The sequence below is a fragment of the Lipotes vexillifer genome, unplaced genomic scaffold, assembly GCF_000442215.2.
Source record: "Lipotes vexillifer unplaced genomic scaffold, Lipotes_vexillifer_v1.1 scaffold410, whole genome shotgun sequence".
In the NCBI taxonomy this organism is placed as follows: domain Eukaryota; kingdom Metazoa; phylum Chordata; class Mammalia; order Artiodactyla; family Lipotidae; genus Lipotes; species Lipotes vexillifer.
Genome location: NW_006794028.1, coordinates 2,079,368 through 2,100,872, shown reverse-complemented (window position 1 = coordinate 2,100,872; position 21,505 = coordinate 2,079,368). Strand labels below are relative to the sequence as shown.

At 44.1% G+C, this 21,505-nt stretch overlaps 1 protein-coding gene across 1 annotated transcript in view; it reads right to left on the bottom strand.

Annotated features, from left to right (window-relative positions):
* The window catches only part of MAP3K21 (mitogen-activated protein kinase kinase kinase 21), a gene marked incomplete at its 5' end in the record, with an annotated part of 48,506 nt that extends 27,002 nt beyond the window's left edge, over positions 1-21,504 (bottom strand). Inside the window, 3 exons of the mRNA XM_007466999.1 lie at positions 357-505; positions 6,324-6,504; positions 20,784-21,504. Coding sequence (XP_007467061.1) covers positions 357-505; positions 6,324-6,504; positions 20,784-21,504 — 1,051 coding nt within the window. The remainder of the gene's footprint in view (positions 1-356; positions 506-6,323; positions 6,505-20,783) is intronic.
* Between the last annotated feature and the right edge of the window lies 1 nt (position 21,505).

Here is a 21,505-nt window from a genome sequence, read left to right as displayed (position 1 = left end):
GGCACGAACCTGTGTCCCTTGCATCGGCAGGCGGACTCTCAACCACTGCGCCACCAGGGAAGCCCCTCAATATTGTCTTTGAATTCTGCTAGTGTATTTGATGAAAAGTTTATTACCATTCAACTGAATTTTGTATAAATGAGTCACTAGATTGTTTTTAAGTTACTTAGTTCATCAAAACTTTACCTGACATCTTAGATCAAAGACATGGCTTCTAATTCTTAAAATAGTATAATCTAAAATCGACTGAAAATTAGAATCACAGAAAATACCTTTTTGGTTAAAAAAATATACAGATATTCTAATGAGCAATTCCCCTCACCCCCAGACACACAAAAACAGAGATGCCCAAATACCTTTCATGAGCTTGGCAAACGGCTCAGGGCAGGTGGAAGGAATGGGCAAAGTGAGCTTATTGACTGCCACCCCGTAGGCCACAGCAAGACCATCAATGCCACGATAGGGGACCTCTCCCGTGAGCAATTCCCACAGCACCACTCCATAGCTGGAAAGCAGAGTTTTCATAAAGTTAAACAGGGTCTTTTCCTCATGACACAGTTGGTGGGAGAAACGTATCACAGCCTTCATCCAGCCCCTCACGAGACTCTTCTCTTCCAACAAAGCCCATATGGACCCTTATCCCTACATGAGGGGCGGGTTCTTCCAGTTAACATTCCAGACACATGCAAATACACTCCTTCCCGAAATCGGTTATGCCTTCGTTACAGGAAATGAAACTACTTAATGGATAGGAAAGCTTAGGAGCAGTACACGACTGAATTAAACAGGGTCCAGAGGCAGGACACACTTGAAGAGCAATGTGGTTGTTCTGATGTTTGTCTTTCTGCCTCATTTTTTTCCACACCTATTGAGGATCTTCAGGACACTGAAGAATCCAGCCCCGTATTACTCACCACAGGACTGAAATCGAATCATGCTACCTTTTTTTTTTTTTTAAGATTTTTTTGATGTGGACCATTTTTAAAGTCTTTATTGAGTTTGTTACAGTATTGCTTCTGTTTTATGTTTTGGTTTTTGGGCCTCGAGCCATGTGGGAATCTTAGCTCCACAACCAGGGATCGAACCCTCACCTCCTGCACTGGAAGGCCGAGTCTTAACCACTGGACCACCAGGGAAGTCCCACGCTAACTGTTCTAAAATAGGTTTTTGAAATTGTTTCTTTCTGCCCCTCCCTTTATATTTAGGAGATGTGTTACTAATGTTTCCACCTAATGCCTAATAGTAACGGACAAAGAAATCCTGTGGGTTTTCGTGAGCCTGCTGGGAGGACATAACAGGTCTTCTTTGAAATGCAGGAAGGTGAAGTGAAAGGAGAATAAACAAAGAACAACTGCAGCTGCCATGCTCTCCAAAGCATCAGCAGATGTGATGCAGGTTCACTGCTGCTTCAGTTTAAGGGCAAATGCGATTACATACAAGAACGAGAAAACACACAGTAAAAGGATCTCTAAGTGAACTTTTAAAATGAAGCTAAAGGACTGAATTTCAGTATACACCTATACTAGAGAGTCTCAGACACCCCAGTTCAAAGCAATACAGGGGAGCACAGAAATAAGCCTTGTACATCATATACGTTTATTCTCTTCTACAAAACCAGTCAGAACCTTGGCTTTCCTTTATCTTCTTCAAAACACAAAGTGCACTCAAATTATCTTTTGACATAAAACATCAGTCACTCCTGACACTCACTTGCCTTTAAATTAAAACACATAAGCATATAAGGAACAGTCATATTTGCTTTATTTTTAAGTTCCATTAACATAACTAGTATGGCCCTATTTACTTTTCTGATCTTTTAAAACTTCATTCCCTTTAAGTTAAAAAAAGAGTTTGAAATTTAAAGAAGTAACTTAACTCTCATTTCACATGCCTAAGGAAAGGCAAAACAGCTCAGAATAACACCAAGAAAACCCCCAAAACCCACATCATTTAAATTTGCTTTGGAACTGATTTCTGAGTCTCATTCGATTATCTCCCGACCTTAAGAGATGTGGGGATTCACAGCGTCAGATACAATAAGCCCTCTGTAAGGAAGACCTGGCCTGCAACAAGCGTCTCTGGAGCCCAGGTGGTCACCCTGGCCATCAACACTTCATTTTCAGACCTCTCCACTAGTGCCCAATGGACTCTACACTACATACTGAAAACATTCAGAAAAGGAAGGCGTAAACAACAGAACATGCCCTGAATTCAAAGGGGCCTCAGGGATCCTCCCGCTGATGTTCCACGGCCCTAAAAGCAGGGGTGTTTCCATCCTGAGGCCCCTGAGCCCAGGGCTCCCTCCCCAGCAGGGGGCGCAGCAGGGCATCACTGAAAGACAACTGGACCTAGAAGCGGCACACCTGAGGCTGAGCTGTGGGACCACTACTACCTGTTGCCTATGTCTCCACTCACACGGCCTTGAAGCTGATCTTGAATCATTGATAAAGTATCAGTGACATTTCCTCTGCCATCTCAAAGCACTGTTTTATGTTTTGTTAAAAAAGGAATACAGTACCTGTAAATTATATAATGCTATAACTATTAGCAAATAAGGTGCAACCAGGATTTTTCAAAGGCTATCTGCTTAGTATCTTGAAAATTACCTATGGTATGGTGCATTAGCGAGACACATTCTTAATTTCAAGAGTAAGTAAACTGAACTCATAGATCAATCAACAAAACTCATCTCAGTGCAGGGCACCAGAAATTATTAGAATAACTGAAAACTGAATAAATTCAAAGAAGCTTCCTTGCTATTCTCCTTAGCAAATAACAAAATTAAAACCAACAATAACAACATAACTTTGCCTCTTGGAAGTTCCAGAGAATGAATAATTCAGGATAGGTCATTTTTCCAGAGAGGTATTCTGGTAAAAACCAATGTGAAAGAAAAGGGAGCTATTCTGATGGGACAATTTTTAAAGTGTAATGCATATTTTTCTGCTCTCTGAAACTGGGTGGGATATAGTATAACAAGCCCTCTCCTGGGGACTTCCCTGGTGGCGCAGTGGTTAAGAATCCACCTGCCAATGCAGGGCACACGGGTTCGAGCCCTGGTCCGGGAAGATCCCACATGCCACAGAGCAACTAAGCCCGCGTGCCACAACTACTGAACCTGAGCTCTAGAGCCCATGAGCCATAACTACTGAAGCCCATATGCCTAGAGTCCGTGCTCCCCAACAAGAGAAGCCACCGCAATGAGAAGCCCACGCACCACAACGAAGAGTAGCCCCCGCTTGCCGCAACTAGAGAGAGCCTGTGTGCAGCAACGAAGACCCAACGCAGCCAAAAATAAATAAATAAATTTATTTAAAAAAAAAAAAAAAAAAAAGCCCTCTTCTGAGTATACAAGTAGCCTAATGATTAAGGGCTGTGGTAGCAGGAACACGGCTCTTAGGCCAGGGACCAGAGTCTGCTACTCACTCACTAGTTTTACAACCCTGAGGAAATTTCTAAACCTCTCAGTGCCTTGGGTATGTACTCTGTGAAACTGGGGTAATCACGGGAGCCACTGTAAAAGTTCAATGATAGCATCTGTCAAAGTTACCTCGTAGGGTAGTAACTGGTAAGGAGGAAGTGGGGCGAGAGAGGATGATCACTAAATACACCAGTATATATAGCAGCCCCCAGCACCACAGACCGGAGCCATGCTTCTTGAATGCAATTATTTCTATGGGAATATTATGAAGGAGGTTCTAAAGCAGTTCAGAGGGACGGCCTTCCCTGCCTCTGCATCCTGACATCTAGGACTCTGCTGGGCTTTAATATATCCGTGTGTTCTGGAGATGTGTGTGGACGTCTGGCTCCACAACCAGGTGGTTCTGGAAGCCAGCAGATTCCAGTCCTTTTCATAGCGTTTCATGTGTTTGCTCCTAGCGCCCACTCTGTTCTCAGCTGCCTTTCTTTTTTTTTTTTACCAGCTTAGCACCCCTCTCCCCTCTTCTGCTTAGATGCTTCTACTGAAAATCAGGTAATCGAGCTCATATAACTGAGAAATAGAAATGAACAGATTTTGAGGGAAGACCTCTCCATGAGTGCTTGGACTTCAAGACCCATATTTTGGCTGATTTTAGAAATCTTTTTTTTCTTACTTTTGATTCTATGTTTACAGTAGGTGAGGTCGCTCTAGAGCATTTATATAGATTGTACAGCATTTGTATAGCTTATAATTACATAGTTTATTTTAAAAGGCACACATAGTAAAATGGTTACAGTCTTAATTATTCCAAATGTGAAGTTGATTTATATTTTATTAGTTTCCAGAGTCCTGAAGTATAATTTCTTAAAATAATCACCTATTTCACTGAATTATTTTGGCATTACATGGTCAGAAAATTATTGTGATTAAGTCAAGGAAAACACATGTAATATTTTACAAAGACACATGTGGCTCAGTCTCCACCAGCAGAGTGTAAGTCGTTAAGTAAGGGGTGAGGCTCAAGCTTCTGTGTTTTTCAAAACGGCCCTAAGACACTACAGAACCCCTGGCACAGGTGAAAAATTTCTTAACAGTCATAAGTAGAACAATTAAATTAGAAGCCTGTATTTATACACTGCTGGTGGGAATGAGAACTGGTGGAAAACAGTCTGGCAGTTCCTCAAATGATTAACCATATAATTACCAGGCAGCCCAGCAATTTCACTCCCAGGTAGAAAACCCAAGAGAAATGAAAACTCATGTCCTCACAAAAACTTCATAAATGTTCAGAGCAGCGTTATTCAGAATTAGCCAAAATGTGGAAACAACCCACATGCCATCGACTGATAAACGAATAAGCAAAAGGTGGTATTATCCACCCAATGGAATATTATTCCACAATAAATAAGAATGAAATTCTGATACATTCTATGACATGAACCTTGAAAATATGCTAATTGAAAAGCCAGTTGCAGAGGACCGCATATTATTTGATTCCATTTATATGAAATGTCCAGAATAAGCAAATCTAAAGATACAAAATGTAGATTAGTGAGTGACTGCCTTGGTTGGGAGGGCTGGAGTGTTGGCGTGATGGCTAAGGGGTATAGGGTTTCTTCTTTGGATTATGAAAATGTTCTTAACTGACTGTGCTGATGAAGGTAAAAGCCATGCAACTGTAGAGTTTAAATGGGTGAACTGTATGATGTGTGAATTGTATCTCAATAAAGCCGTTAAAAAAACAACAACAGAAAAATCCTGGAATTTTAATACTAGTCACACAGCATTTTATGAGCATTAAATGAAGGCAAGTAAGCTCCTGGTGCATTGTAACTATAAACAGAGTGACTTTTCTCTGTTGTTCTGCTATGCATGGTGTCTTTACCTCCTAATGAGACACAGCCGAATGGAAAATCCAGCTAACCTGGGATTCCATTTTGGTTCAGCTCTCCATCCTCAAACCAGAAGCTTTAATCTTTAGATAATGCAATCCATAAAATGAAGGAGGTTACCTAAATTTTTTTCTCAAACACCTTCCATGCTAATATTCTGTCTGTGAGTCATGAGGAATCAAAATTTTTGCTTAAAGTGAAATTTATGTTTATTTACCAACAGGCCTTACAAAACAGCATTACTGTTTACTCAAGTTATAACCAGTTTTAATCAAACCTCAGATTTCACAAATTTCTCTTATCAAATGGAAGTCATAGGATAATCAAAATCTCAAGTTACCCATTCTGTTGTGATTACAACAGTCTTGATCAGAACCACAAAACCTTCAAAAAGGCCCATACAGATCTTCCTCAACTTACAGTGGGGTTACGTCTGGATAAATCCTTCCTAAGCTGAAAATATCATAAGCTGAAAACGCATTTGATGCACCTCAACTACTGAACCTTAGCCTGGTCTTTCTTAAAAGTGCTCAGAACACTTACATTAGCCTACAGTTGGGCAAAATCATCTAACACAAAGCCTATTTTATAATAAAGTGTTGAATATCTCACGGAATTGATTGCATACGATACCAAAAGTGAAAAACAGAATGGCTGTCTGGGTCCAAAATGGTTGTAAGCGTATCAGTTGTTTCCCCTCGTGATGGCGGGGCTGACCGGGAGCTGCAGCTCACTGCCTCTGCCCAGCCTCACAAGAGAGGACTGGACCACGTATCACTAGCCTGGGAAAGATCCCAATGCCAAATTCCAAGCACGGTTTCTAGAGAATGCATATTGCTTTTGTGCCATTGTAATGTCAAAAAAAACTGTTAAGTCAAACCGCTGCAAACTGGGGACTATCTGTATGGTTATGCTCAGAATTACTGAATATTTGGGGACTCATTTAAAGGACGTGTAGCAACCAGTTTCTGCAGACACCTGCAAAAACAAAATGTGTGGTGCTTACTCACCTCCAGATGTCGCTTCCCTTGGAGAACAAAGAGGACTTGATGACTTCCGGGGCCATCCAGGCATAGGTGCCTGCTGCGCTCATCCTGGTGGTCCTGTGCCACTCTCTCGCTAACCCAAAATCTGTAATCTTCAATGTCTTATTGCAGACGTCATCATGCTCTATCTTCTCCAGTAGCAATACTGAAGAGGAAAATCAAAGGTGGAATACTTTCATATTTTTATAATTTTTCAGTTACAATTTTTCTTTGGCTTTTTTTTTTTTGTTGCAGTACGCGGGCCTCTCACCGTTGTGGCCTCTCCCGTTGCGGAGCACAGGCTCCGGACGCGCAGGCTCAGCGGCCATGGCTCACGGGCCCAGCCGCTCCGCGGCACATGGGATCCTCCCAGACCGGGGCACGAACCCGCGTCCCCTGCATCGGCAGGCGGACTCTCAACCACTGCGCCACCAGGGAAGCCCTTTTCTTTGGCTTTTAAAACACAATCTTCACTGCAGTTGGCAGAGTACTGAGAATGAACCTGCATTTTACCATTTTATCTTACTTACATCTTGTTTTTCATAACCTTTAGTGGGTCGTTTGTGCCTAAAGTTACAAGTTTAAAAAAAATCCACAGGGCTTCCCTGGTGGCGCACTGCTTGAGAGTCCGCCTGCCGATGCAGGAGACACGGGTTCGAGCCCCGCCCGGGAAGATCCCACGTGCCGTGGAGCGGCTGGGCCCGTGAGCCATAGCCGCTGGGCCTGCGCGTCCGGAGCCTGTGCTCCGCAACGGGAGAGGCCACAACGGTGAGAGGCCCGCGTACCGAAAAAAAAAAAAACAAAAAAAACCCACACAGTACAGCTTTAGCACTCTTTATGAGAAAGTAAATGATTTCTAGGGGCAAGAAACATTTACTGAGATATCACAGGTAGAATCAGAAGTCTGTGAAAGTTTACCTGATAGGAAGAAAATATTTACATTGTTTTTCTTTCAAGAAATTAGGTCCTGATCTAAATGCAGAGTCTTTTCTACTGAATGTTTCCGAGAGTACTGCAAATAGATGGCATATTACCATAAATCATTATTATTGAAGATTAGCTTATGTTAAATTTGAAAATTGCTTATAGGTATGTTAACTCATGAAGATATTCTATGAGATGTGATTGCTTTACCAAAGATTGAAATGCAGCAAAAAGTAAAAACTTCAGAGAAACATTATCCAGTTGCTGGTTTCCCCAGCCCCCAGCCTCCTAACAAAATACAGAACGCACAAGAGCAGCTTTCAGGAGCCGAGCTGATGCCGGGACTGCCCTGAACTCTCTGTGCAGCAGGAGCTAAAACAACGGAGCTTCCCATCACTGCCCACCTGCACCCGCCTGCCCCGCCCTTCCCGGTGCCTTGGGTTCCTCTCTCCCCTGGTTGACTTCTCTGCCTATAACGAAGCAGAAATGTCTCCCCCGTTTTCCATGAGGCTCTAATGCAGCTCCATATCCACGCTACTCCTTCCCATTTGCTACAGAAGGAACGGTTTAAACTTACTGTTTTTTCTCTCTCCTCACTCCTTCCTTAAAACCCAGCCTTCCAACCTGCAGCGCAGTTGTTCTAGTTCAACTGAGTGCCCCGCAGATGGCCCGTCTCCACTTCCCTGCCACCATGTGACTTCTGGCTTCACTGTCCCAAACCTGAATTACAATCGTTCTCACTGAACTGGGTGCTGTCCCTCTCTCCTCTCTCGCCCACATGCCACCCCGAGCAGATTCATCTTCCTATAGTGCCGTGGCATCCTTTTATTTTTATTTTTTTAAACCTCTCATGAATAAACTACCGATACACAACAAGGATGAATCTGAAAACCATTCCGCTAAGAGAAAGAAGCCACACGTGAAAGGTTATGTACTATGATCCCGTATGGCGTCCTGGAAGACGGACAGAAATCAGACCAGCGGTTTCTGGAGGTTGAGGGGAAAGGCCTGACGGCAGCGCTACACGGGAGGGTTTTTCCGGGTGATGCAAATTCTCTCTTGGTGGTGGTGGTTACAGGATTATACACATTGGTCAAAGCTCACCAAACTGAACGCCCTCGGGGAGGGGGGTGAATTTTTATACAAATGACACCTCAATAAACCTGCATTAAAAAAAAAAAAATTCCATGGTTCCCCGTAACTCAGGGAGAAGGTCCACACTCCAAAACCTGGGCAATCACAGCCCCTAGATTCGCACAGCAACCTACACTTCAAACTACGTCCCGTGCCCCTATGGATGAGCTTGCTCTGCTCAAGGCAGGCCGGCTGCTCATCCAACCCAAATGATACCTGCTCAGTGACACCTTCCAAATACCCTCAAGCCGGGAACCATCACCTCCTCCACCCTCCCGTGAGCTCTGTGTTTCTTTGACAGTTCTATGAGGCACCAGGTACCAGACTGTATGCTTTCATCAGACTCCTCCACTGCTGTTAGCTCTGAGACAGTGAGTATGTAAGTGTGAAACAGGGGGCGTACAAGTGAGGGACAGAGAGAGAGTGTGTGTAGGCGGTGAGATGGCAGGGAGAGGAAGACAATGGTGAGAGACTCGTGCAATTCACGCTCACCCACGCGCACCCACTCTGTGTCGTGTCTGATTCAGCGCAGGTGCTTAGTGTTTGCAGGTGAAATTAACAAAAGGGGCCCGTTCTCATGTTTGTCCTTTGCCCATGCCACTTCCTATCTAATAGAAATAAGAACCAAGTCCTGAGTCACTAGCCATCATCAATATTCACTATATTCCTTGTACTTTACAAGTGCTATTTCATTCAATCCTCACAAAAATCCCAAGAGACAGGTCTTCATTATCAGAGGATAATTAGTACTGAAAAAAATTCAGCAACACTGAATCCAATTGAACAGTAATCCAAACTTCACAGTTAACAGAATATATGTCTGTGTGGGGGGGGGAGAGTTGTCATTCAGGTTTCACCTTGAACAATAACAAAAATCAGTTTATCTTATTCTTTATTTAACATTTTTGTCATCGTTGCAACTATGCACAAACTCTTAGAAGGACAAAAACGAACAAGTGTGGGAAGTTTCTTAGACTAAATTATCCAGACAAAATTGGAGACTAGCATAAGACACTTCCTGTTTGATCTGTGGAATGTGATCTTAAGGGGGACCACTTGCCCAAATGTTATAGGAATAATGAGCGTTGACTGAGCACATTCTATCTGTCAGGTACACTTATAGGTATTTTAATCAGATAATCCCCACCACAGTGCTATAGGTGGATATTATTAATCATCTGTACTTGACAGATAAGGAAACTGAGACACAGAGATGTTGAGTAATCCATCCAAGGTCACGCAGCTGAGGCGCAGGGCTACTCAAGCAGTCTGACCCCTGGGTCCATGGTCCTAACTACTGCCTGCATTGCTCAGGTGACAGCTTTTATCAATTTTTCACAAGCGATTTCTTTATCCTTTGGAAAGCTCTCTGTATGCAGGTGCCCATTCTCCTCTTTTCTGATTTCCTGCCACTGGATAGTTATCATCTGATCTAAGTAGAGGCGCTGTGGCATAGTGATGGAAGCATGCACTCCAGGGCCAGACTGCTCGGTTTGGACTCTGTGCTTCTGCTTCCTTGCCTGCCATGGGAATTATGACAGTACATACATCATAACGTTGTAGAGAGGAGGAAATGAATACACGTAAAGTGCTCAGAACAAGGTCTGAGACACAGTAAGCATTTTGAAATGATGACACATACATATACCTACACACACCCTTTATTGATGGGTTTGAAAGTGTGTTTAGCAAACCTTCAAAATCACTTTCACGGATGTCAGGAAATCCTATCACTTTGCAAGGCCTGAAATTTCACTTTGCAATAGATTCACATTCGTATCATCAATTTAGACAGTCACAGAAGTCACAGAGTTAATGCAACTGGAGAGAACCAACATGAGACAGCTGAGTGGGGACTTATTATAAGTCGCCAATACTGAATAAATACTGCTGTGTTGTGATATTCCTTTCCCCAAGCGATCTTCTAACTGTAAGATTTGGAGAGCAAGCACCTCCTTCTATCCTCCAATCACCTAACGCAGTACCTTCTACATCAAATGGCCAATGGAATAGTTTCTATTAATAATTATCACCAGTTCTAATAAGATTATTGCCTACCATTTATTAATCCTCTTCTATGTAGAGTTGTTTCCACTCACATAATAACTCATTGGATCCTCATGCCATTCTATGAAATGGAAATGACAGTCTCCAGTTCACAGTTCAGAAATGTTATCCCAGATCATACCGCTACAATACAGGGCCACGCTTCGGATCCCACCTGCACGACTATCTTTCCAGTCTTCTGTGCTACATATAAAGCTACCAGTTATGAAAAGGGGGCAGAACAACCAGAAATTTCATTTTGTTAATTTTAAAATTTTCCTTCCTTCCATTCAGTTTAAGGAATAAAACCCTATATACTTAAGCCACAGAAACAAAAAATAACAGATAGATTAATTAGTTACTTCATCAGCTGTATTACATTTTTCCCCCTTATAATACATACTAATTTCACTTTTAAACAATGATATCCTTACCACTAAAAAAGACTCCAAATTAATGATCAAGATGGCTTGCAGTTCTATAAAACTTTGTTTTCCAAGACACTTTCACATACATTACCTCCTCCTTCTGAAAAACACCCAAATTAGGAAGGCATGAGGAAGCACTGATTAAAATGGGCATTAAAACCACGCTATGTCCCCGGGCCCCAAGTAAGGCCTGGCAGCCCTTAAGGAACAAAACGCTCAGAAAGGCACCTCTAAAATAAATACAAACGGAACTCCAAGCGAGAACTAAAAGCTGAATTATTTTAAATCGATCGCATTTCTCAAGCAGTGCCGTGGCAGAATGCAGTATTAGCAGCCTTTGCGACGCGGTCTTTAAAACACCTGCCCTCACCGGAGTCCAAAGTTTCCACCGGAGCTTTCAACTAACAGAAAACAAGTTAAAATAACACTCTGAACGTCAAAAGTTTAGAGTTCCATGAAAGGCCCATTGTTCTGGATTCTATTTCAGAGGTGTTCAGCAGAATTCCTCAAATTCCTTATCTTTGGGGCAAAGTGACCGAAACCAGAAATAGCCAGTGTCCCGACAGGTCACGTGACCGGGCACCTGGCCAGGTTTCAGCCCAGGACAGGCTGGCGGTGCTTCCGCCTCCTGACCTCACCAGGAAGAGGACCTCTGGGAATGACCATGCTCAGAGGGGCACATCCACCTTCTGGGCCACAGAAATGGTCAATTCTCGTTAGCGACCTAGCGACCAGTGTTTCAGCCCCCCCCCCCCACCCCGCTTGTGCCACGTCCGTAAAGATTTTTGACCCCCGTTAGCCCCATTCTGTAACAATCAGCCTCTACAACTTGTGTTTTGTCTACTTATTCAACCATGAGGCACTCGATTTTTCCGGCTGCTTTGAAGTTTCACTGTGGAATTTTCCGAATTATAGTATATAATGTATATTTTTAAAAGCAATTACAATGTGTCCATTCTATTTCCTCAACACTTATGGGAGTGCTGGTCCAAATTCCATTTGAGTCAAATAGGTTCATTTTAATTAACCTTTAACTAGGAATATGTTATCGAAAAAAAAAAGGTCATAAGAAGGAAATCAGTTGAGAAAAGCAACAATGTGAAAGAATATACTAACAAAACACCTGAGTCTCAGTCTAAGACAGGAAGGTTACTGTGTGAATTTCAACTCTGAAAACAATCAACCATTCATTTACAGGGAAAAAAAAAATGATAACTTTCTAAGTTTACCAAATAGCACCGATTTTCCTCACCTTTCTTCCGTCTGTTCCCGCACCTACACCACTCATCCGCTCACCAGTCTCTGGAGGCCTTCATCCTGATCTTGATTCAAGTCCCTTCTCAACCTCGGTCTCCATGATCTTTTCAGCTCTTCCTGGACTCTCTGAAAAAACCCCTACACTCTACGATTCTGTGTATTAAAAGCCACTTCTAAGAAACATGGCATTGTGTCAGTGTCTCTGAGCTCCTGCTGCCTGCTGCGTGGACTGCCTTCCCCTTGCATCCTCTGCAGAACCATCCCTGGCCTCCATTTCCCACGGAAGCAACCGGGCACCAGCCCTGGATTCGCTGCACTGCAGCACTAACTGAGACTGCCTTCAAGTCCATTGGCCTTTGGAATCTCATTTTCTCCTTCTAGTAAAAACAAAACAAAACAAACAACAGAAAACAAAATGTGCAGCTTTGTCACTGTCTCCCTGTTCCAATATTATATGAGTCTGTAGATATCAACACCATGTCCCCCTGGGTGCCTTCCTCATAACCTCACTAGAAGTTCTCTGCATTTCTAACGCACTTAAAGCTGTGCCACTCCCATTACTATACTTAAACACTGCCTTGGCTCACTTGTGGGTCTCACCTCTCTAACTAAATTGTAAGCAACTGGAGGAAAGAATTTGCACCCAATTAATATTTGTTTAATATTGGTTTATTTCTACTGCACAGCATCTACCTTTTTTTTGTTTTGTTTTGTTTTTTGCGGTACGCGGGCCTCTCATGGTTGTGGCCTCTCCCGCTGCGGAGCACAGGCTCCGGACGCGCAGGCTCAGCGGCCATGGCTCACGGGCCCAGCCGCTCCGCGGCATGTGGGATCTTCCCGGACCGGGGCACGAACCCGTGTCCCCTGCATCGGCAGATGGACTCTCAACCACTGCGCCACCAGGGAAGCCCTCAACTTTTAGTTTTTCTACTGAGCACTTACCACCCTCCACCATACTACATCTTGCAGCATTTACCCTTTAATGTCCATGTTGCCCACGGCCATGTAAATTCCCCGAGGGGAGGAATTTGCTTCTGCTTTGCTCACCACTGGCCACCCAGAGCCTGGAGCGTCCCTGGCACGTAGTACACAGTCACCAAAGAACTGTGATGTGAATGAATGAGTCAGCTCGCTAAACACAAGGAGAGAGACTCCTGCAAAGTCCAGAGAGACGCGGTCAGCTAAAACACGTTGCTCTTAACACCAAAGGCAAACGCCGCGGTACAAACCTTTTCATGGACGCACACAACACACAGTTTTAATGAGAAAACTTCCTACATTTCATTGTGTGAAAATCTAGCTCTCTATTTCTGTCAGCGGAGGATTTTCAATATTTTGTCAAGGTATGGAATAAAGTAAACTGATGAGGGAGGAATCTTCCACAACACGCTCCATTAACATATTAGTAAACAGAAAGTAATATAACTGATGTTAGAGTCAGTATTTGCAGAAAACCTGAAACAAAATAACTCCTGAAAGTCAATTAAGCCAACAATCACTCAAACAACCTATACGCAATCAAGACACTTCTCCCAAATGGCAAGTGATTTGCTCTTTTTCAAAGAGCGTAAAAAAATGTCCCAGTAGTGAACTCTGGTAGTGAAACAGTTACAACTGGTAACTTAGTACCTCCTGCCTTCTCCCTGACCCTCAATTTATCAACCCAAGTTACAAGTAGACCTGCCAAAGCGTGCAGATGGCAGTACTCCCTAAAGGAACAAAGCTCAGGACTGTTTCCTTGTACCACAGGCTGGCCTGGATCAAGTGAGCCAGATGAACTAAAAGACCCTCACACCCAACCAAGATGAATAGATGTATGACCACGTGGCACTATATTTTGCAGAATGAATAATAATAAAGTCCTTGGGTTACAAAGAATTGTAGAAAACTTTGAGGTACCAAGGAGTTCACACACACACAAATTAGCAAACATTTAAAGCCCTCAGAGAGCTTCCAAACCATATATAAAAATGAGTATAGTCACCAGCTTACATTTAGGTTGCATCTTACAGTTTAGTAAATACTTTGACAAATACCAGGGGTCAGCAAACTATATCTTATGGGCCAAACAGGATACTTAAAGAGTTGCAAAAGAGACTAGATGGTCTGCAAAGCAATCATATTTATCATTTATCATCTAGACCTGCAGGGGAAAGTGTGCTGATGCCAGGCATATACTCTCTCACTGATCCTCACATCACCCTATTCAGAAAGTAGGGGCCCATGAGCCCGTGGCTGGAGAGTAGTAGAGTCAGAGCCCAAATCTTAGATGCCACAATAGCACCATTTGTCCCCCCAGGTCAGTGGGACAAATGCTTGGATAATCCCTTCCCCAGAGACACAAGCCACCCATACACTCACTCAGTGCCTACTGTGACCCAGCCATCCAATGTCACCAGACAGTTCACTGGATGTGGGATACAGTCTGTGGTCATGGTGGAATTTCTATACCAACCCAGAGAACCAAGAGAATGGACCCACACATCTGGTCCCTTGGACAGCAGCTTCCAAACTTGGCTCTGCACCTGAATCACCCAAAAGCCTTTTAAAAAAATATCTTGCTGCATCCCAAGCTCAGGATGGATTGATGGAAGGATAGGGTGAGGTTTGTATTAAAGCAACTTAGTAAAATATTAATGGTAGAATCTAGGTGGTGAGTACACAAGTGTTTACTTAAAAGTTCCTTCAACTCTGTATAGTCCAAGATTTTGAAAATAAAATGTTAAAAAAAAATTCATTGCTTGTTCCCAACTAAGGCAACCAAATCAGAATATCCAAAAGTGAGACAGAGAATTTTATTTTTAGAAGTTTATGGGGAGCTTTTGATGCTACATTAGGTGTGGGAGCAGCTACTCTGGAGTGCCATTCTCCATCAGCAGAACGGACCATCTAGCCTAAGGGTTCTCAAAGTATGGTCCCGGGACCCGGAGCAGCCCTAAGGTGGCGACAGATTAAATGCAGAAGCAGATGTGAATGTTCATCTGTCTTCCTTTATGTCATCAAAGCGAGCTTCAAATGAGTAAAGCAATGCCACTCTCCTCACTAAATTTGTTTTGGAAAATAAGGGTTTCCCCCTACATTAACATGTAACGGATCTATTGTTACTTTTATATTAAATATCTTTAGATTTATCACTTTAAATTTCTAATGTGGTAAATGTCAATAGCTAGGACCCACATCAACAAAAGCTCTCTGGGGTTCTGATGACAAGCATCTGAGAACTGGTAACCAAGGCACTCTATGAAGAAGATAAAATCTCAAGTTCTGGGATTAGAGGCCCTGGATTCAATTCTCTGACAAGTGGAGTGACCCTGATCAAGTCAATTAATCCCTGGCTTCAGTTTCTTCATCTGTAAAATGGGGATACTTAAAGTAAAGTACCTACCTCAAAAGGTCGCTGTGAGGAATAAATGAGGATAAAGTTTGGACAATACCCAGCATCTAGGAAGCATTAAATAAATGTCAGCTATTGTTTCTGTTACTACTATTGTTTACTTAAATATAAAGCAATATTTGAAGAAGACGGATTTTTAAAAATAACTAAATTCATACTGATTCAGAGTCAGTTGTACAAATTTGTTTCAGGCTCCAAAATAAAACCAGCATAGTTGGCCCAGTCTCACTAGGAACCCTGCTTCTGCCCCCTAAAATTCCTTCATTCCACCTTTTGGGAGCCCTTCAAGTACCACAGGGGGTTTGGAGACAGTCACACTGAAATTTGGAGTTAAAATCATCAGCCTGACATAGTAAATCTGGTCATTATCTTCTAACTCTGGTGCCCTAAATTCGTTCATTAAACAAACAGTGATTATAAAAACTAGGCTCTGGTCATAAATGATAAATAATTTATGCCAAACCAATGTCCAAGTATTTTATTTTCTATTTCTGCCCTGATAACCTATGATAGATACAGTCATAAAGCAAATTACCCCAAGCTTATATGTTTTTCTTTGTAGATGTTTGTCTTACAGCAGATCAGAGCACTTTCCTCCTCAGAACTGTCATTGGCTCGCTTTTGCTGTGAGACAGTCCACACCTCTCAGCGTGGCATTCAAGGCCATGTTGTCTGGCCACTTGTTAAAACGCCTGTCTCCTTCCCAACGAAAGCCCGTCTTCCTTTCTTTCTAGCCACACCTGACTCCTAACTGTTCCCTAAAAAAGCCACCTACTTTCATGCGGAATCTACCCAATTGCCTAGGAAGGGATAAAAAAATATTACACAGATTTTCCCTGCAGTGTCAGAAGTCAAGACTTTGAGGCTCAAGGAGGTTGTATCACTTGCCCAAGGTCACACAGCTTGTAGAGGAAGACACCAATATTCAAACCCAGGTCTGACTTCAAAGCCAAGGCTCCTTTCGGTGCTGCACTATTCTGGAAAAGTTCAACCCTCACAGGCTAGTGTGGGAAAGCAGGAATTACAGATGGCCTTCTGAAACGATGGAGATTTCCCCTCTCCTCTTTCCATTCCCATACTTTAATGCACTTGACAGTGACTACAAAGTGATCAGAGATGCACAGTGAAAAGTGAGCATAACCCAGCACTAGATTACTGCCCCTCCTTTCAACTATAAGAAATGAAAAGTGGACTATTTATTTTTTAATATGCAAGCATAAAAATGGTAGGGGAAGATGCGGAGACCTGTTCTGATCGCTCTTCTTCCAAGAATACATCTTTAGCCAATTCTGTTTCACAAGCTGATGAGCTCTCTGTCACCACTGGGCTCTCTGGACTGATCTCCCTGGACCCTTGGAATAGGAAGAGGCTGTGGTATGAAGCTGCACAGACAGGAGAAGGGAGACGACGCATTTCTCTTAAGTGATAGTAGCATAATTAATAGCTCCCCCAGATCACTCTTATGAGCTTTTTAAGCACCTTATTTGGAGATCACGTTGGCTATACTTTTCTCAAATAGTTCCTTTATTAACACTGCACTAATGAGAGAAGCTAAAACAGAATTTAGATTCCTTTTGTAGTTTGTTCTAGCAAAAGCTCTAAATTGCATTTCATAATAAGTATGTCTATTTATAGACTGTAGATGTCCTTGTAGATAATTATATAGATAATAATTACTCTCAGAGGGCTAAAAAAAAAAAATCGGGATAAAAAGATGCTTAACCACTGAAATAAAAAGTACGCAAACAAGCAGCCACCAAAGTCTCTGGCTCAGTTTGTCAAGGAACGTTTATTTTCTGCTTTAAAAAAAAAAAAAGGTAGAACACAGTAAGCAATATTAGTAAGAAAGGAACCATAAATCATGCCATGCAATTTTCTTTCAGTCCTGAACTACACCAGAATAAACAAAACACTAAAGACTAAATTCTAATAATTCACAGCCCCTCAGCAATTCACATACTGTACCATTTTCTTTTCACTCCGTCCTGGTAACTTCCCTGAAAACCACCTCCATTGCTACCGCCCTCAGTCAAGTCAGTGTCTTCTGTGGCCTGGAGAACCTCCCCAGCCTCCACTCAGGCCAACTACTAGTCCATTCTCCAGGGCGGCCAGGGTGACCTCGGAGACACAGACATCATCCTCTCCCTTTGGCTCTCCACCCCTCACCGTGCTTCCTTTTCTCTACAGCACTTCCTGATATTTGCATGACTGCCATCTAGCTTCCCTATCAGACTAAGCCCTGTGCTGGTGGGGACACTGTTTGCCATCTGCTTTGCCACTTGTGTCCCGGGGCCCAGAAACGCCTCAAAATCTGCTGAATAAATGAGTTCCAGCTCATGATGATTTTTCTCTGCTCTGAGTGCATATAAAATTGGCCCTCTTCACAGTAACTCAAGGTTGTTCTGTCTTGCTCTCTAGTTGTGGTATACAGATTTAGCAAAGCGCTTTCTATTTACTTTGCATCTGGGAGTGACAGGGCCTAGCATATTTAAACGACATAAATGATGCTTAAAACTTGCTAATGTGGCTCAACTTTCAATCTTTTGCTATCTGTTAGAGAAGGGACAAAGTTGTTTGTACCATCACAAGATCAGCTTTTATTTCAACATAAACACTGTCTCAGACTATATAACAGAAAAAAAAAGACCAAGGAGAAAAGATAAGAAAACATATTGAGAGCCATATCTTACTCTGATAACTTTAAACATTTGCTTTAAACAATAATTTCTACTAGCTTGGGTCCAAGTAGTCCTATACTGGCTCTTTGTTACAGGAGTAGACTAAAGAATAAAACTAAAATTCAATATTGATTTTTAAAACCTTGTTTACATTATCATTAACTCACTACCACCATTAGCAAATAACCAATGAAGTCAAACAAAATACACTGTAATAGAGTCTCTGCTGTACTCAAACAGTCTGAACAAGAAGTTATGGCTTCAGGTCTTCCCTGGTGGCACAGTGGTTAATAATCCACCTGCCAATGCAGGGGACACGGGTTCGAGCCCTGGTCTGAGAAGATCCCACATGCTGCAGAGCATCTAAGCCTGTGTGCCACAACTACTGAGCCTGCGCTCTAGAGCCTGCGAGCCACAACTATTGAGCCCGCTGTGCCACAACTACTGAAGCCCGCACGCCTAGAGCCTGTGCTCCACAACAAGAGAAGCCACCACAATGAGAAGCCCGCGCACCGCAACGAAGAGTGGCTCTCGCTTGCTGTAACTAGAGAAAGCCTGCGCGCAGCAACGAAGACCCAACACAGCCAAAACTAACTAACTAAATAAATTTAAAAAAATTAAAATAAAAGAAGTTATAGCTTCATATATCATAAGAGGGTCCCAAAGTATCTGCATTTATTCATTGAATAAATAACGCCAGATCCAAGATAAGGCAATGTGCTAGATGCTGTGATCTGCACCTTTTAGGCCCCATTCAAAATGCTATGTTGTAGAAATTAAAAAACTATAAAAGTGGTCATATCGTAACAAACATTTGGCTAGGTGAGTGACCTAGCCAATTAACTCTTTTTAAAAAGTACCATACTTCAAGTGCAAAGGCAACCCTGCCTGACAATTACAGAAATTAAAATGCTGCAGGAAGTTTGGCAACTTATTCTGACGGTGAAAAGTCTTTCGAAAACTAAGTTGCAGCATATAATCACCTTCAGATTACATAATATCTCCCAGAGACACAGTAGTCTACTTGTTCCACCCTACAAGTTTTTCTGGTGTCAATAAAAACTATTTAACCACGTTATTATTCCAGGGTCATATTATTTCTTTTCACTATTTAACAGTATTAGTCCTTTTAAAGTTTTTCACTTCTACGTTGGAACATGGATTAATCTAGCCTCCTATGCTTTTACAAACACTAGCAAACTTGCTCTTCTTTGTGAACAGGTCACATGGACCTCAAGCATTACTATGAAACAGCCTAAGCATAATGCAAAAGTAATAGTTACAGACCCTTTAATTTTTCCATCTAAGGACGAGTCCAACCCAAATAGTTGGCCTGTGTTGGTGATTTTTTTTGTTTTTGTTTTGGCTGCGCCCCAGGTCATGTGGGATCTTAGTTCCTGGACCAGGACCAGGGATTGAACCCATGGCCCCTGCAGTGGAAGCTTGGAGTCTTAACCACTACACCACCAGAGAAGTCCCTGTGTTGGTGATTCGATGTCCTGAAACAGAGTAGGTTTGTAAAAGGCCGGGTTCCATGTCTATCACAGAACTGTGGCAACTGCGAAGAACCAGAGCAAGCAGAATGCTCCTGCTTGTCCTTAAAATACCCGGTTCTACAGGAAGCTTCCGGCAGACAAAGGCTCACAGGACTTCACTGGGGAGAGAGGCTTATGGGATCCATGGACAGGACACTCAGAATGTGAAGTGATCTGCAATACTGAAGAACAAACTTTAAGCAGCTAATGCTATTATATCTTTTATACGATGAAACTTAATAGGATTTGTGTTTAGTTCATTTGTCAGTTCCTTACTGACATCTGGAAAATGCACCCTGATTTATAAACAAAGTGAATGATATAGGCCAGGTCTTCAGGATTTCAAGTACCTGCACAAGGACAATGAACTTGCTCTGAAATCATGGTGGCGCGCTGGGCCTGCGGACGGCCTGCTCTGAAATCCACCCCAAAGTGCATGATGGCACAAATGGTGTTTCTGGGTCTGGAGACTATTCACCAACACTCAAGCCACCAAACCAATAATGAAAACCTACTTCATGGGCAGAGACATCTGAATGAAAACTCTTTGTTAACATCAAAGGACACGAAGCCATATTTAAAGCGGGAAAGGAGAGACCTCAACACAGTGCTTGTAAAGCTGAAGCAAAAGGCAGTTTGATGTAGCCCACTAGGCAAGACGGGGGGCCATGGGTTCCCGAGGACGGCCTCGGTTTGCAAAGTTCTATCCAAATGAACCACTTACGGTACCCAAAGGCCAAACAGCACTGTGAGGTTTCCAGAAAGCCCCGATATTTTACAACTGTGTCTTCGGCAAGCAAGTCTGATCCGCCTTTCTAAAAAAGGCACCTGAAAGAAACCCGGCAAGGTAAGTGTATCACCTGCCCCAAAGCAAGTAACCAGGGTCCAGATGGCCCCCTGAGCCCCGGAAGGCCAGCGCAGGAGGGGCTGCCGGCGTCTGGAGGCCGAGCCCCGCCTCCTGCCCCCCGAGCACCTGGCCCCGCGGAGCCCGCCCAGCGCCCGCACCGAGATGGGCTGCGCTGGGCGCGGTCCCACCCGCTCTCACTTACTGTTGCTGGACTTGAGGTCCCGGTGCAGGATGGGCACGACGGCCTCCTCGTGCAGGTAGAGCATGCCCCGCGCGATCTGCACCGCCCAGTTGACCAGCACGTGAGGGGGGATGCGGCGCGCGCGGCGCGGCCCGGGCGCGCGGGGGTCCGGGGCGGCGTTGGCGGCAGCCAGCGCACGGTTGAGCGCTCCGCCGCGGGCGAACTCGAGCACCAGGCAGAGGTGCGGCTGCCGCAGGCACACGCCGCGCAGCTCGATGATATTGGGGTGCCGCAGCATGGCGAAGAGCCGGGCCTCGCGCCGCACGCTCTCGGCCGCCGCCGCCGCGTCCTGGTCCGGGTCCCGGCGCGCCGCCTTCACCGCCACCTCCTGGCCCTGCCAGGTGGCGCGGTACACCTGCCCGAAGCCGCCAGCGCCGATGAGTTCCTGGAGCTCCAGCCTCTCGAAGTCGACGTGCACAGGCGAGCCGGGCCGCGGCGGCGGCGGCCGGGCGGGCGGCGGCGCGGGGCGAGCGGCCGGGCGGCACGGCGCCACGTAGTTGGCGGGGAAGATGCCGAGGCGCCGCTGCACCTGGCCGGCCCACCAGCCCTCGTCGCCCGACACGGCGGCGTCCTGGGACAGCACCTCCACTAGCTGGCCGCGTCGCAGGCTCAGCTCGTCCTCGCCGCGCGCCTCGTAGTCGTACAGCGCGGCCCACAGCCCTGCTCCCGCCGAGGCCGAGGAC